Here is an 18076-nt window from a genome sequence, read left to right as displayed (position 1 = left end):
AGGTGCTCGAGGCCCACTTTGATCTCCCAACACGCAGCGCCACAGGAAGTGTTCTGCCTGTTTGCGAGATCGCTGCAGGAATGAGGTCATCTCTCTATTGCAGCTTAAAGGCCGAGGTCTATTACCTTAATGAGCTGAATTTGAAATGATCTGCAGGTTCATTGTCTCTCTAGTTTTCAGGTTCACTATTATCGAGCTGAGCCAAGCCCTTATTTTGCTGCTGGTAGCCTGGGAGTCATGCACATTAAGTAGCAATCTTCACACCCGATTTAAGTGTTGTGAAAGGAGCTCTGCTCTACTTGAATTCCATCCGGCCTGACAGAGACTCTTATCATGAAATCTAAAGTGAAACCAAAGTGCTGCACGATAAAAAAAAACTCTCACCAGTTTGATTCCACTCAACATTTTGTGGTGTCGTAGACATGGTCATTGTTAATGAAGCCGTTTCTATAAAGATTCAGGAATTCTGTATTAAAATGTCGAAAAACTCCAAGTCTTTGTTTTGTTAATTTGTGTACTTGTGCACGACAAACCGAGGGAAATCCCGAAATTCACTCAAGCTACTTCAGTGATAGGGAAGTCGGCAAACGAGACAAAATTTTAGGTCAACGCTTTAAAACGTTTGCTCATGTGTGAACATTTGTGCCTGAGTCACATCAGATAGATTTACATCAGCGGTGGTGGTTGTTTAATGGTGTATTAACCACCAGCAAAGTGAGTCTGACCTCAGCATCGTTTGTGTTAATTCGCCTCACTCATGCAGTGTTTCTCCGCCACAAACAGCCAGATTACTGTACTGCATTAGCCATGAGCTAACGTTAGTCAGCAGTGGCATAAGTCAAATCTCACTATTCAGCACTCGACAGAGACTCTGGTTCTGTCTCTTTCTCTGTCTTCTTTTCCCCGCTACTCTCTTTATATAGTAGTATATTTTTCCCATCCAGCTCCAGTCAACAGTCAACATTACAGTAACTTGACATAAACACAGACAACGGTGGTTTCCTCCACGGATCACCGCTTCAGTCGGGTTGATAAACCAAAGTGAAGATAAAACTGGTGTCTGAGCTCTCCTCCCGTCAGTAAACGGCTCCGGATCAGAGCAGATTCGTGCGACTGTTTATTTCTCAGGTCTGTTATAGCCTGTAATGGAAAACTTTAGCTCTAGTGCAGTTTGACACCCTGAACTTTGCGTAACTTTTGTATTGCCTGTATGAGTTCAAGCTGACCCTTGTGTAATCTTTTGTACTGCCTGAATGAGTTCAAGCGCAGTGCGTTGTCTATGTCTGACCACAGAGCTGGTTCCAAGTCGTTCTGCTTCGCCTTCTTCCGAAAGAAGAAGTGTCAGCTATAGGCTCGAGCCTTCCGCCTGTAAAGGAAGCTCTGCTGTGTCTCATCATTGGCACACACTCTGCAGACTGATTGCACTCTGTATGATTGTCTGACCTCTGAGCAGCGGCTCCTCCCCACAAAACACACTGTTTTTGCATATGCATCTGATGTCCAGGTGGTATTTTGTATGAGGAGAACATAACACTGGTAATGGGTTCTTAACTGTGTGGTCAAGACATGACAAGCCGAAGGAGTTTGGGCAAAAAACACGGCCCAAGAAATTACGTGAATGCAGATGCAAGGCAGATGCTTACAGCTACACAAGATCAACTTTGCGCATTGCTGTGTTCTGGAGAGCGTCACCTGACGACTCGTAATCCGTAATCCGAGCGTTTAGCTGCAGTCTGAGCATGCACACTACTGCATGAAACAACAAGAGAAGGCTGAGCCCTTCTTTTGGATTCAAAACAACCACGGCTGAACAGTTTGAAGAAGTTCTGGCAGAGACATGTCCATATTTATGATCCTTCATCACCTCTTCTCCTCTCGGGAGCAGGAAGTTGTCAGGAGTTGTCATTTGCGCTCGCATACTTGTGTGGGCTGTGTTTCTGACCCTGATGTGACTTTCAAGACGGATATATTTATATACAGGAACAGAAAAGATAAAAGAGAAAGAGGAAAAAAAAGGAGTAGCAGAATTAAGAATAAAAACAGAACAAATAGTCAAGGACCAAAAGAATGTGGTCATATATTCCAGATATAATATCTTCTAGATGTCGGAGGAAATAAAAACAAGCAAAAAAAATATTAATACAGTTTTTAATTACTTCAACTATGAAAAAACAAAACATTATAAGGGCTTAAATCAAAATTCAAGAGCCACAATTATAAATAATTAGAACTTTTGAACATAATTAACTGTTTTAAAAAGCTGCAAATGAAAGTTTAAATAAGCAACTGTTGTTTTCAGGAGCTTTAATGATAACTGTCGCCAGCAGATTTCCTCAGCTGTAGTTAATTCATTCTGTGAGATGCATAAACAACAAAAAAAGGAAAGATTGGCTCTTGCCTAGTCGATATGCTCTCTGCATGCCAGTGTCTGTATTTTTTACGCTTGGCCGGAGATGGTTTGGTTGAGACATGTATCATTGGAGCAGTGGGCTGTGTCTCATATCCATAAAAGACAGAGTGGGTGTTTATCTTTTAAAATACACAACAGTCAAATGATCTCACGTCACTTTGAGACGGAGAGCGAGCAGGTAGCACGGAGAAACAGCAGGTGGGTTTGTGGCTTCAACTTTTTTCCAAGGCTCCGGAAATAGGCCCGAGCAAACAGCTGCATGTGCTCCATCACATACTCCACACAATCTCCTGTCACACTCTTGGAAATGGTCTTTCTGGGAGTGAGGAAATATTTTCTCTGACAGTTAACACTTCTCAGACTTCCTTTGTGGGCTCGCCATCTTCTAACACGACATACAGGGACACCACATAACTTGGACATTTGACATGTGACTGTGTCCAGCACACATCTGTGGTATATAGCCTCAGTTGGGAGACGCTTGTTAGTAGGTCACATACTTTTTGCACTATTTTGATAACTTATTAATCGTTTTGAGCATTTTTTTGAGAAAAAAAGTTGAAAATGATGTGATTCCAGCTTCTTAAATGTGGATATTTTCTGGTTTCTACTCCTCTGTGACAGTAAACTTAATATCTTGGGGTTGTGGACAACAAAAAAGACATTTTAGGACTTCATTTTGAGCATTTTTGGACATTGTATAGACATAAAAAACTAGTATAATCCATAATGCATCACTCTTTCAAAGTAAAAGGTTCACTCAAAAGCACTCTGTACTTTCTCCATTAAGAGAAAAAAACTACTGCTTTGAACACATAAATTTATAGTGCATGAATTTAATTCTTTCCATGAAACAACAAAACAAAAAAAGCAGTTGTATTTCTTAGAGAAGGTAGAGCAGCAATCCATTCAGAGCTTCAAAACAGAAAGACGCCCTTGAGACAAATAAAACACACACAGGAGCGCACAAATACATATAATGAAGGCAGCCTTTTTTGTTTTTGAGTCCAGCTGTAAAAAACCTTGGGACAGGCCGTGACTCACCCTCAGCCCTTTGTCCACTCGCCTCAGGGCACGGCTCTGATAAACACTGACAGCGTTTCTTATACTGCGGGCCTATCAACTCTGATACCACACGATGCACCCTTTAGGTTCCTTCACTAAGGCGTACTCCTCTGACCAAGTGTTGCAATGCAGCGTACCTTTATTTACTGAAGTTTGTACTCCCTAACCATTTAACGAAGTGAGTCACTGAAGAGATGATTGTTCCAACAGTACTGACTAACTTGACTATTTATACATATTCAGTGCACACAGGAGAGTTCAGCTCAGAGTCAATTTGAGGTGATGTTCCCCTCAGCTGTTTTACTCTTTCAGTGACGTCGACGAATGCGTCAACAAATGCCAGTTTATAGTTTCTGTTATTTAATCTTTCAAAAATAACTGTGATGATGTCATTGATCGTAGATTTGCCCTCAGATGCTTTACTGATGAATGAAGCAAATTTCATGTCTCCTGAATTGTCTTGCACCAATTCATCAAAAGTTAATCCAGTTAATAAAACGAAAATGTATTTTTGTTTTGCATATTTTCTCAATCAACACCTCCTCATATCTAAACGACTAACGAGGTAAATTGCCAGTGACTCCCATAATGACATGACTGTTCCAGCAAACCAGCGACGGGCAAACCGGGCCTTTGTCGCACCATCACAGTTTGGTACTTCAGAAAAACATAATGATTTGGGTTAAAATAACTACTTATGTAACTCTGATTGCAAACATACCTACATTATGCACATAACCTCAGTTCTGTTATTATTTGACTAAGAGGGCTAAACAATCTGTTTACAATCCCTCTATCCCTCTGTGCTTAGATGTAAAAAGTATTGATATTAAAATCACAAATTCATACAGTAGTACAGCCTCTTCTGCTGTGGTACATGCTCTCTCATGCTATTTAGTCTAAGGCCTTTTTGCCTTTCCTCTGTGTTCTGCCTTTTTTGTTTTAGCACTGACACTTCTTCAACTTACAGAGAAACACCAGGATTTCTGCTCCACCATTTCTGTAATTAATTACTAACGGCGTATAGATTAGTGCCCAATCAGACACAGTATACACCTCAGTGCTGTCGGGGAGCAACCGTGAATGACTGAATTATATCTGTATTGGTATTCTTGTTTTCTTCTCGCTCCATTCCTGTTGTCTTTGTTTTCTTTGCATCGGTACAAAGGTCTCTGAACTCGGTTACCTTTTTTTATCCTTATTCGGCAAATGTTTTTATGCATACGCTTTCATTTTTCCACTTTTCTGTCTAAGTTTCCTTCTCGAATTACACAGCATGGGAAATGTTAAGGAAGATACCCTTGAGAAACTATTTCCTCTCATGCAGTGTGAAGTCGTATAGTTAGTGCTGCAGTTGAGGAAAAAACCACTGGGAGCTGTCAGAACTTTGGCATCGCTCTGCTCTTTTCCTCTGTTGCTGTCGACATCTGTCTCACTTTCTCAGGGTGTTTTATTAGTTGATCATATTTTACTGTCATCCTAATAACGGTCTGTGCTCTTTGGTGTTGTCGCTGAGTCATCAATAATAGACAGTTTTTATGTTTTTTGCTCCATGGCTGCTGTACAGTTGGAGCTTAAATCTCCTTTGCAAAAAAAAGACCTGGAAATGGAGGAATGGGATAATCTTCTGGTATACTAAACAAGCTGAGACTGGGCCTCAAACCGACTCAACCTGCCCATATCAGGAATTACAGAGGTGCTTGGCACCGTGCACATGTTGAGCAACTCAGATCTTTATCCAAATGTGTGAGTGTGTGTGCAAATCTTGGCTGAGCGGAGCCTGTCAGCAGTACTCAGGAGACCGGCTGCCAATGGAAATTTGACGCATCTAAAATCTGTTTCCCTATTCAGCACGGCCCATATTTCAAGGAGCTGGCTGATTTGTTGGTTGGCTTCCAAGGGTTTTGCTGATGCATTGTGTGAGTTGGACTATATTTATTTACTTACTTTCTGTTCAACAATATGGACGATTGCTGATAAAAGATCTGGAGCTTTGGGAGGATTGCAAAGAAAGATTGTTTTCATTCAGAGCCAGTGCAAGTGGTGTGCAAAACCCAAGTTTACCTGAAACATTCATTTCTTCCTAAAGTCATCATTGAACAAATACTGCAATCTTGCAGGCTGCGACTAGTTCGGCATTCAGGAGTTGGGGACCAGCGAAAAGGAGGAAATAATAAATAATGCTTTTCACTTCCTATGTTTTAATTTCTAAACACTATGTAGCCTTTAGTCAACTGTCTGTGTATGAAGCTGCATCAGACGACTGGAACTGGAAGTAGAGTAGCTATGTGCATTATTCAGCCGACAATATAATAGGGATGGGTATAGACTGCTGCAGGGATGAGTCTTAAATTTAGCACAAAACAAGAGTTTATTGCACCTCGGTTCCCTAGTCTCAAAGTCAGTTGACCATATGGCACAGCCCTAATTCACAGAATGATTTCCATGTTTGCCTGCTCGCTCCAGAATCTGTAACTTTATGCTGTACTGTGGTTTGTGCAATGGCTCCATTTGACTGTGCACTTCACTGGGAATAAACTTCTCCCCTAAGTGAAGTCTGCACTCATTTTAAAATTTTACTTTTAAGATTTACTATGCACGCATGTGTCTGTGTTCTTCGAGGACAACTTCTGTTTTACTATTAAGGAATTTGGTTGTTTTTCTGTTGGACTGCCTCATAATATCTCTGTCTAGACGCTGGACACGAGTGATTGAAGAACACGCTGCTTATTGTACTTTGGTCTGTCTCAGACAAGACAGAAATCAATAGGAAGGATGTTTTCTTCCCTCTTTTTGGACGGCCAAAGTCTGGCTTATTGAACAGTCTCATTTTAAAAAAATGTACAAAAAAACACCAGTCTGCACCACTTTGTGTTGTGTTTTCTCCAAAATAGGAATTCTTCTGTTGTAGCCATGGTAGCGTGAGGCATCCACTGAGAGCAAACAATCTCGACTTGTCATTACATCTGTGTAAAGTTTGTTCAGTGAGGTTCAGCAGTGACGTAGTGTTTGCATAGCCAAAATGGGGTTGATAGACAGATTCCGTGTTGCTGTGTAATTTCTCCCCTTGCTCTAGACGACCCAATCTTGTGCTGCTTATCAGACACGACAAGAAGAACGTAAATAAAAAATACCACGAGTCTCTGCAGGGAAGCCTCGCTGCCCTCACCCCACCTCCCACGTGTTATAGCAGCACCACAGATCCGGTTGGGAAGGAAGGAGATTTGGAGTGTTTGATTGGTTTCCCCGATCCCGGTAATAAGTCAGAATTGGACGTGTGAAGACGGGCGGCAGGCTGTAGTGGTGGAGCTGTTGCCCTCATTACCTCGCCTGGCACGGGGACTGTTTGTTGACTGCTGTGCTGATAGGACAGGGCAGGGTGGATCCCATTAGAGGATGTGCTGTGATAGAACTTTGTACCTTACAGGAAAGAGAATTTAATGTTTGTTTTGCCTGCTTTCCAGTGCAACCAGAAAGAAAAATAGAATTGGATGATAAAACCACATGTGAGGTAAATGATTAAATAGGATTAACAACGTATTTTAGCACTTAGACAAAAGCTCAATCCAAAAAAACAGTCTTTAAAGCGATGCCAGCAGCTCTGTGAAGCTGTACTAATAACTAATAAATGCCAATAAATGTTGGCAGTGTGCATGTTTGCAAACTTCTGTTATGTTGTTGTAACTTTATGTCTCTTTTGGTTCAAATTGCAATGTTGTGTTTTGACAACTCAATGCTTATGGAAATGTTAGGTTTAGCCACAAAGACATAGCACTTGGTTAGGGTTGGGAAAAGATCAGGTTTTGGATTGTATCACCACAGACATGGCTAGAAATTGTCAAGATATCTCCACAAAAATATTTCGTTCTGTTGCCACAAACATGTCAGGAAAGCGTTTCTACATCTCCTTAACACTCTTACAAATGTTGAAATAACGCCTCAAACAGTAGTCTCTCGCTTGGCAGCCATCTTGACTAGCTGTAACATCCCCTCTACACTAATGTCTGGTCAAATGTAATGTAAACGTGATATGACAGGTTTTAAAGAAAAGTTGATACGTATGAAAGATACACATCCGAATTTTTTTTGAATTTTATATTGTGACATCACTGTTTGTTTACTGGTTAATTTTGGCACAAAAACCACTTGGCTAGGGTTAGGAAAAGATCGTGATTTGTCGGAAAATGTCCTGTGTTTTCATGCTGACAAATTTTTAAACAACATCTTGAACAGTGGTCTCTGGCTTGAAAGCAGTCAGCAATCGTGCCATCACTATCCTCTGCACCTCCCCCCATGAAAGTCAGCTTCCACAGCCAACATGTAATCTGAACCATGCACAGTGTAGAAATATCAATATGATATGTATGACAGGATGAAATCAGAATGTATTCGTGGTTCGGAGACCATTTCCAGCTTGTTTCCACAGTTGCTTTTCAACCCTTCCCTTTCCCCCCCTTATACGTCTCTCTCCATTTGTGCTAATATGATGAAAAATGCATTTGAAGAAGATCTTTAAAAAATTCAATGAGTGTTCACATAACACAGAGGTTATTGAAAATTAACATGTGCATCGCAGACAGACATTTTAAAACGCCGTCACTCGAGCCTCGGCGTCTGCGAATCCCTTTGGACGGAGATCCCTCTCAGTGTGTTTTGAAGTAACTGCACAGCTACAGGCGGGCATAACAGAGACTTGACCTAAAAACAGCAGGGATGAGGCCAGAGGAAACCATTTTCCCAGCAGCACACTGAGATTAGTAATTTAACATTGGCAACAGTGGAAGAGCTCAAAGGGTTTTATGTCACCTATTTCCTGGATCTGACAAAGCCAGCTTTTATGCATGACAGTGAAGTGTGTCTATGCAGAGCTAATTCATCGTCCACAACTGTATCCGATCATGACAGTTATGAATAATGGGAGCTCGGTCTTTTCTCCAGCGGAATAGTCACCCTACATACATCGATCAAACACGCGCTCCACAGCAGGGCAGGTCAACGTAAAGACACTCCAATCATCCTGTCTCTAGCTGCTCAGTGAACTGCTTGATCTGCTGCAGTGCATCCTATCGCTGTGTGCTGCTTTATGTGAAATATCTGCTGCTGCCTTCCCTCAAACCCTCTCCTGCCAGCCGCCACCTGCCTCGGCCTGCTTTTGTTTACTGGGGAGATTCAGGTGCTCACTGATGGTTCCTAATTCTCACTGCAAGTTAAATAAACGAAAGACCATCTGCAGGCTTGAGCCTAAAACAGATGTGTTTTAAATTATTGCTTCCAGGGCTCAGACGTTTTTAAAATTTTCACTGAAAAATGTAAAATAATCTTGATTTTACTTTTGGTGGGGTCCGCACCAAACACACTGTTTGCTTACATCTCGAGTAGAGCCCGACCGATGCTGGATTTTCATGTTTTCTATATTAATTAGAATGACCACAATAACCTATATTTAATAGTTTTTAAAAGGTGCACTACGTAGTTTTAAGGAATACATTTTAATCAGAAGAAAAAGATCTCCATTGATTGTTTTCTTTAAGCCTAAACAAACTAAATAAACAAACTCTCTTTGTTTTCATGACTGAATAAACAAACTGACCTTAAAAGGACAACACAATTTCATGTTGTTTTACGTTGTTTATATGTGGTGGACCCTGCCACCTTCCTAGCTTCAAACAGTGTTCTGGGGACCTTATATTCCTCTGAGAACAGTGTGTTTATTCACTTATGGAAAAAATAAATATATCTTTAAGTTTTGTCACCTCCTCAATATTGTAAGTAGTAAAATTGAGTTTGAATTTCTTCTCCAAAACTACGAAGTGCCCCTTTAAAAACAATTTCCAACACTTTGAGAACGTCTTACACCGCAGCAGATGGCAAACTTGAACGCCAACTTACTACAGCAAGGAGATAAAGAGGGAGAGAAGTAGATGGAGGGGAAAAGGAAATTCTCCAGGCTCCACTATAGAATCACTCAATTTTGTGAGTTGAGTCGGGAGAAACTTTATAAACTTTGTGAAACTCTGATAGTGTCTGTTTATCCAGTGTCCATCTTTATTCATATAGAGTCAGGGAAGTGAGATCCGATCACAAGCGGTCACTCGAGGCGTATGTCGAGTCGCCTAATGCGAGCTGTGAACTGAAAACAACTGCACATTGCAGTTGGCCATAATGTGATTTTGATAATATTTAGATGAATTGTGCAGCCTTTATTCTCTCTAAATGTCGTGTCAGGTCACACAGCGGGCCATGTTTTGCCTTAAGCAAATCTTTCACACAGTCTCCCAACAGAGGATCTCAAAAACAGTTGGCTGTCAAACCGTGAACTCAAGTCTTTTAGAAATTACAGTGGCGTGCAACTTTACCTTATCTCAAAGCCCGGGGTTAGAGTTTGATGCTGTGACCTAATTTCCTCCCCATCCACACACACATAACAAAAACCCTTTTCACGCAGTGCCACAAGAAGCAGAGCGCTAAAAGTTGTCTTTTCTACCCACTCCTTTAGATGAAGCACTGCCCGAGCTCTTCATCTTCAACGAGCTGTGCGCCCTGAGGGACGAGCCGGGGCCCTGCAAGGCCAGCAAGGACCGATTCTTCTTCAGTGTGGACACGGGACGCTGCGAGCCGTTCGAGTACGGAGGCTGTGGGGGAAACGCCAATAATTTTGAGACCTTGGAAGCTTGTGAGGAAACGTGTGTCGTCTCAGGTGGGTCTGCCCTGAAGAGTACATTAAAAAACAGTTTACGAAACAGCTTCCAAAAGATTCACCTTGAACAAATCCAACTAACTCCACTTTGGAAGTCAACAGTAACACAGACCCCATCATCTTTTATACAAATGGATCATTTTTCATAATAGTGCACAGGACAGGGATGTATTATAGTTATGCATTGTTTTGTTGTTGGTAGCAAATGATCAGTTTTGTTGTCAAGGACTTGTGTTTCTCATTAGACTTTATTGGCACCTTGGGCATAAAATCTTATTACAAAGTCATTTTGTTGGTATGCGGCTCAAATGGAACGTTGCCAGCACATTAATTCTGAACAGTTTTCCTGGAGGCGTCTGTTTAATGAAAAATATGGGCACTTTTAGGAGAGAGACGGCCAGTGTTGTATTATTCATACGTTACACATACTAAATTGATGACAAATTAAAGTAGAATTAAGTGTTGAAAAATAATGAAAACAAAAACTATTGGACTTCCCCACTGATGTCTCTGTAAATGAATGTTTAGTATTTCCCACCACGATTACGTATCATGTAAAATTACTAACCCTTAACGCCTCGTAACAGATGCTTCTTGTGGAAACTGTTCTGATAATCATCAACGGTGTAAATGAAAAAAAAGGGGGCCAGCTGGTTGGCCTGATGAAGAGGCTGAGCTCATGGAGGCCAACCGCTGCTACCATGCATCAAATGCTGATTATATCCTCACTTCAAGCTGCCCAGCCCTTCCCTCTCTTAGTTGCTGTTGCTATGCAATGTCAAGTTTTGAAGTCTAGCGTCACATGTTGCGCATAACAATGACATTGTTGATTTGAAGGTTGAAATTTGTGGAATTGTAAGAATGAGTCCTTGACTTCAGGGAGAAGTAGACAAAAGCATCTTTGTCATTTTTTTTTGACACACAGGAGGCAGGAAATGGGGGAACCAAAAGTGAGCTTTAATTACCAAAGCAGAAAATACAAAACGAACCAAGAAATCCACAATAAGCCAAGAATGAGTCACAAGGACCAAAAAACTAAGTAGCAACTAAAACTTAAACAAAGTTCAACCAAAAAGCAAAGTTCAAATCAAACGAGAAACAAGAAACCAAAATCAGAAACATACCAAACGGGAGACACGAGGAAACCACTGGAGGAAACCACTGGGGGAAGACAGACCAAGACAGCGAAACATCTGACCACACGGACCTCATGGAACAAACTGACAAAGGCGTGAGGGTGAACAAAGACTATATACACAGACACACTAACGAAGGGATCAGGAACAGGTTGACTGAGAAGGGAAGAGGACAGGTGAGGGAACGAGCGGAAAAACACTGGGAGGGAAAACCACACAGGAGGTGTGACACATGAGGGTAAAATTTCAAAATAAAACAGAAAACACAAGAACAAGACACTGAATCATGACAGTTTTTAGAATTAAGGTTCTTTACTGTGTACTTGATGGCTACACACATGGTAACATGATAACTACAGTTTACAGGTCGCAGGTTTAAAGTCAGCATTCCCAATGGAAATAACTGAGCAGCATCGTTCTAGTTGGTGGCTAGTAGACAGCAAAAACACACATGGACGAGCCACATGTGTGTTAGATTTATGCTTTTTTATAAAGGCAACATTTATAAATATTTTACCTTTAAAAGCTTTAAAAATCATTTACGGCGCAGTGAGTCTCTGTCACTCCCACTCTGTGCCTCCATCATTTGTATTTGCACTCTGTAACGTGGGCGGTTGGATCTCCAGGAAAAAGTGGCGAGTGTTTTATGGCACCGTGTCACACAGAATCAACTGTGTCAGTGAAAGTGAATCAAATTTATGGAAAGTGTTTTCTGGTTTTCCCCTCTGGTGTTCTCTGGGCTGCTCCGCCTCAAGGTTTTTCCTGAGAGATAGATGGCTTTACCCGTTGCTATAGTAACCACTAACTGCTGCTAACTGTAACTGCCCTTAGCTAGTTAGCTCATCTGATATTAGCCATTGATATTATTGTTGTTACAGAAAACCTGGGATTTGTATTTACAACAGTGTTATTGCACTGGAGCCAAATCACATAAAATACATTTCAAAGTACAAAAATTCCTACATAATGTTGCTTTAATATTGAAAATAATAAAAAAAAACCCGTCATATTTCACTTTTACGATCAAGATGTTTTGTTATGTTAGATGAGAATAAGTTTCAATTGTTTAAACAAAAAATAGCTTCAGGCCCTTTGTCCACATAGCATTATTTTCTGAGCGGCAGCGTCTTTTTTCAATCGTTCCCAATGAGGAGCGAGCGTCTGCAGCAGCAGAGAAAAATGGCGCATCGCCATATCTTGTGCGGCCGCTCTGAGTGCTTTGAGTTGAAAATCTATCAACTTTTCAGAGAGACGCTGGTATTTTTGTCTCCTGTGGATCACGTCCTGCGCCCACATCTGTCTTTCTCTGATGTCCTGATGTCAAATAACAAACAAACGAGCGCACAGTCAGCGCTTTTCTGCCCGGAAAAGACGCTATGTGGACACGGGCCCTAATTGTAATGTAAAAGCAGTGTAGGCGGTGACAGGATGGTGACTGCCCATGTCAACATGCGCACACCCTATACAAGAGAGGCAATATAATATTTTATCATGCAATAAAATAAGATAAAACTTATCAGTGTAAATAATTACACCAATCAAGTACATAAAGAAAGCAATAAATCTGAGGACACATAACGAGCATAATAAACAGATAGTTGCAAATGTTTCATCTGTGGTGAGAACATCTACCCTGTGTGTTTCTCTTTATTTATCTGTGCCTGTATAGGAAATGGTGTTTATTCAACTACAACTGTGTGTGGTTTTCTTTTATAGTCCAATGGGAGTGTAATGTGAAATGTAGCTAAAAATACTTTTTTTTTTCCCCACCGGATTGTGAATGGAGCTCTGGCAGGGTTCCCAGGTGTGTGCCGAGTTCAAAATAATGCAGATGAAAACAGACATTTATAGCGGGGAGTCAGGATAAGTATGTCGTTTTTTGGATGTGTTACATCAGCTAGGTAGATTGTCATTACGAGCTGATGTGAGAAATAAATCAACTGCTACCGACTGAGTGAGAGACCTATAACTTGTAAAAGAGGCACATAAGTGTGTTCTTTTTTTGCAAAATGGAAAAAAACATGTACTTGACCATCAACTTTGCTTCAGTTCTCTTCTCCTCCATACAGAATAACACCTCCAGCATGTTATGTGGCAGCTGTTGAAGGTTTTTCTGTTGTGTTGCGCTGCGCTGTGGTAAATACACACAAAGAACTGTTAAACCCTGAGCAACACACAACAGTAAGATCTGAGTTTTTCATAAAAACACAAAAGCACATGAGGAGGACTAAAAAGAAGAAGGTTAAAGGTCACTGTGTGAATGAACATGAGCAAGAGACGCGTTCGCTGACCTTTGCTCCGTCATCCTTAAGCAGTTGTTGGTAAAAAGCATGGTGTTACCTGTCGCGCACCACGCTGCACTTAGCTGTTTGTTAAGTGGGACGTCAGTAATGCCGCCGCTCTTGACAAGCAATCAAAGCTACGGCAATTAAGACGTTTTTACTCCTGGGAGTTGAATTCATCCACAGTGAGAGAAGTTGTTGGATTAGAAGCGCTTCAAGTGAGTGGAGGGGTGTTGTGATCAGCAGGTGAAAAACACTGTGCGTCCACGTAAAAGGAAACCAGAGAGGACGCCTTTCTCTGCGTACAGTATGTGAGTGTATCTGCCATCTACAGCAGGAAAAACAATACATCTTTAACACTAAAGCTATTCTGGTCAACATGAAATATGCCCTCGATGGCACGGCGAGAACACATCTATCAAAGTGTTTCGATGGCGTGTTATTCTGTGCCGTGACAAAGTGCTTTCTCCCACCGGCAGAGAATAACCTTCAACTTTCTTATTGCATGCCACGGGATACGTTACGGCAGTCGGACAGGAGGGTCGCGAATGAATTTGCATCCAGCGGGCGACACCATATGCGGTAGATGCCTTCATTGTGTGACCCCTCGTCAGTCTCCTCACAAACATGTCAACACTGTGAGGACGAGTGTGATCGTGGGGGGAGTATCTGATCCAGAGGTGACATTAAATAAAACAGCTGGACAGAAATGTGAAGGTGACACATCAGCACACCGTTGACGGTCTTACTCATGAGCATGAGCAAACTATGAGTAAGCTACAAGACGTACGCATTCGTATCATGGCATTTAAAAGGGCAGCTTCACGCCTGTTTTTATCGGCTCAAAAAAATGACTCGTTGCATAACAGTGTTACGCAGTTGTGGTTGCTTTTATCTACACTAAACTTCCATGTGTGGAATCATTTTACTGCACTGGGTGGTGACTTTGTCTTACTGGGCAAGTCAAAAACCAGAATGGAAAGAAAAAAACCCAAGTCTGTCCTGATGCTAGGTGGCTTTTGGCCTGCTACCTTCCAGATCATCAGGTGTCACCTGCAGCCCAAAAACGATTCTTCTCATAAACAATCACTGGAAAAGGAGCAGCTGTGAAACTGTGTGTCACAAATACCCCAAACGACTCTCTCTATCACCAAACTTTCACTTTTAATTTCATCAATCTCTTCCAATCACATTTGGACAGTCTACAAGAGCCACTTGATTCAATTATTTTATCCCATTTGTGTGCGTGGAGCCAAAAAGGAAGTCAGCCGGCTCAGAGGCTAAGAGGAACTCTGGGGCGTGAATATTCTCTGTTGGCTCAGCTGGAGGAAGATGTGCTCTGTGGATCCAAAATGCAGGAGCTTGAGGAAGCACATCATTAGCTCAGCAGCTGTCATGAGAACTCAATTGCCAGGAAAATGTTGGCAATATATGTTTCAGAAAACCATACATAAGTCGAAACTTTACATTTTGTTATGTTTATGTCTATGCTGTCAGATTTAGGCTCAGGGTTCGGAAAAGTTACCTCGGCCTACCTGGTTCTGTCACCACTAACACAGCTGGAAAATGTCCCAACGTCTCGTTGTAAATATCCAGTGCTTTCAGGTTCACAAATACTGAAACGCCATCTCAAACTATGGTCTCACGTTAAAACTATCCGGTGGCTTATATGTTGAAACACTGTCTCAAACTGTGATCTCCCACTTGGCAGCCATGTTGATGCTCTGAGATCAGTGGGATGCAGAAAGGTCAACTTTTTGTTCCGCTATCTTTGAACGTGTTATCCACATCACCTTAATAGAAGGTGATACAGCTACTGAAAGATCTGGAAGAAAATATCTGTAAAGTTCAACTGGAAAAGATCATGTTTTGGCTTAAAATACCTGCTTTGGCAGGAGATGTCCCAAGGTCTCGTTAGAAAACACCAAGTTTTGTCCCAACAAATATGGTTAGAGATGTCCTGACTTCTCGTCAAAAATATCAGTTTATTGTCACTCAGTAACATGTAATGTGAACGTATGACACAGAGACGTTTACACCAACATTTTATTCTGGCCACTGGGCTGATTTTATCCTTGGCATTACCTTACTCTTTGAAATATGTTCATTTCTTGGAAACTAACTGCAAAAACTGTATATTACTGTACTGCATAATCTAGCAGCATCAGACATGAGTGTGATCGCTGTAAACAACCGAGGCCATTAGTGAGAAAATGAGGTCGCCTTGAGCTCCACTGCAGTCAAATTAATGATCTTGTCTGGCTTATTAAGTCTGATGCATTTGTAAATGAATTCAAAATTCAACTAAATTAACATAGGTCTATTAATTTCGATCAATACTACCCATTATTATTTTCAGCATGAGTCTAAACCAGCCCGTACAATAGGACGTTGAATTGTTCTTCTTTTTCCCGAAACGACGTACGTTGGATTCCTTCACTGACATCTGATTCAGTGCAGTCACACTAACAAGAAGGTGACTTTTTAAAGAAGCCTTTTTATTTATTTATTTTATTTGTATAACAGCTGCAGACATCTGAAAATGTCACCTCATTCGCAACTTGCAGAAAGCATCGCTCAAGGCCTCACGTCTTCTGCAGCCGTTTTGTTATCACCAAATCACTGACATTTTAATCCCCGCACTACAAAAACTACCAGTTTCAACACTCAAAATCATTCCGGCGATCAGTTTACCTTCTGTTGTACCTATATTTTTACACTTGATGACGCATTCCCAGACAGCTTAAAAGATCGCTCACGTAAAAGGTCACAAACCGATGCGAGGAACATCCCGGCATCCTTCTTTTTCTTTATCTCTGAGCCTGGAAAAAAGCATTTTCTCCTCAGCGCCTGATGTTTTACTGAAACCCCAATAAGTCATAACCATTTTGTCCCAAACTCTTCCTTCGGTCTGACGTCCCCTTTTTACAGCTCAGCTTGAAGAGGTCAGAGACACAAACACAGTGTTCCTCTGTGTGACAGTCGTACTTTTTTTTTGTGTGGGTCCTTATCTCAGTGTGTGAGCACAGGCATTGTTAAAAAAATAACAAAGGAAGCAGAGGAGAAAAAAAAGGGGCAGAAAAGCCAAGAGAACAAACAATGTGATGCTGCTGGAGGTGGCAGAATTGGGTAGATTGTTAAGGGGAAATCTGGACTGGGAAAATATGAGGCGACTTTGATAATTAATTGTATACCAACCAATCCCTTAAGTTCGAGCTCTGCAGTTGTGGGATTTGCTGTTTTATTTGGCCTAAATTGACAATTTTGGGGGGTTTGAGGCTGTTAAACAGACAAACAAAGGTTTTTTTGGATTTCTCTCCTAAGAGCTCAGTCTTCACACACTGACCTTTAACCCTCATCGACATTGGGCCTTCAATCCTTCCAGATTTATGTAGGACCCATTTTTGGACTGGATATGGCTGATATGGCAGCTGAATGTCTTTGTGATCGGATTACGTCTGTCTCCATCCAGTGGCAACTGCTATTTTCACACCAGAGTTCATTTATTTTGCTTACATTTCTATTCCATCAGCCATATATATATATATTTTTCCACGGGAGGTCTGGCCAAAGGTTGTGTCAGCACTTTTAGAAGCAAACAACAATACGCTTTCAAAGTATGTTGAAATGTATTGAAGCAACTGAAGGAAACCGAGGGAAATCAATTGAGCAAGTGGAGCGATGAGGGAGGGACGGCGATGCAGAGTTGCTGTAAATAGTTTTTCAGTAGATCAATTGTACACTTTGAGTGTCAAAGCCAGAGAGAGATGATCTGAAAACAAAAAGGGAAAAATTGGAAAATAGGAAAAACATGAAAACGAGCCGGTCCTAAATGTTGAAGTCTGTTTTGCTGAATTATTGAGGTTCTCTTTGGAGAGCAGCCAAAACTCTCAGGAACGACAAACAGAATAATTCACATCCTGCACTTGAAAAAAAAAAAAGCTGACCGATAATTCTCCTCAAAACACAAATCACCTCTTCCACCTTCACGGCTTTGATAGAGAATTTTGTTTCTGAATTATTCATCGCCGCATGGCTCTAGAGAGCGTGCTAGACTACCCTTTGACTCTTGTCTTTTTACACACGCTTTTAACTCAAAGTCACCTCATGAAATGTATTTAGATGTTACAATGATAGCCTCTTAATCATGGTCGCCCTTCACAGGAGTGCTGTTATTCAGAGACTTCACAGATAAACCGAATGGAGTGTGTGTTTAGCGTTTATGACCTCCGGGAGGCGCATTAGAAGCCCTCATCTGTTGGGACACATTCGGTTTAGACAGGTAAGGAGGCAGAGGACTCAGCTGAATCCTAATTTAGACTTGACCGAGTTTGTATTTGGTGCTTTTCAGGCAGCAAATCACACTGTCTGCTCAGCTAATTGTCTCCGTCTCGGTGTAAACCCATGATGACTGCATGTAGTGTGGAAATAAGTGGATGATGGTTGCAGTTTAAAGCAATAAAAACATAGTGGGGTTTGGAGACAA

The 18076-nt window shown here is 41.3% G+C and overlaps 1 protein-coding gene across 1 annotated transcript in view; it reads left to right on the top strand.

Moving 5' to 3' along the window:
* Positions 1 to 18076, top strand: part of tfpia (tissue factor pathway inhibitor a) — a 44112-nt gene that overhangs the window by 14378 nt on the left and 11658 nt on the right. The window contains exon 2 of the mRNA XM_073473217.1: positions 9972 to 10172. Within this exon, the coding sequence (XP_073329318.1) occupies positions 9972 to 10172 (201 nt within the window). The remainder of the gene's footprint in view (positions 1 to 9971; positions 10173 to 18076) is intronic.

Source organism: Pagrus major, chromosome 9 (assembly GCF_040436345.1).
Source record: "Pagrus major chromosome 9, Pma_NU_1.0".
In the NCBI taxonomy this organism is placed as follows: Eukaryota; Metazoa; Chordata; class Actinopteri; order Spariformes; family Sparidae; genus Pagrus; species Pagrus major.
This window is presented reverse-complemented; position numbering and strand designations above follow the sequence as displayed.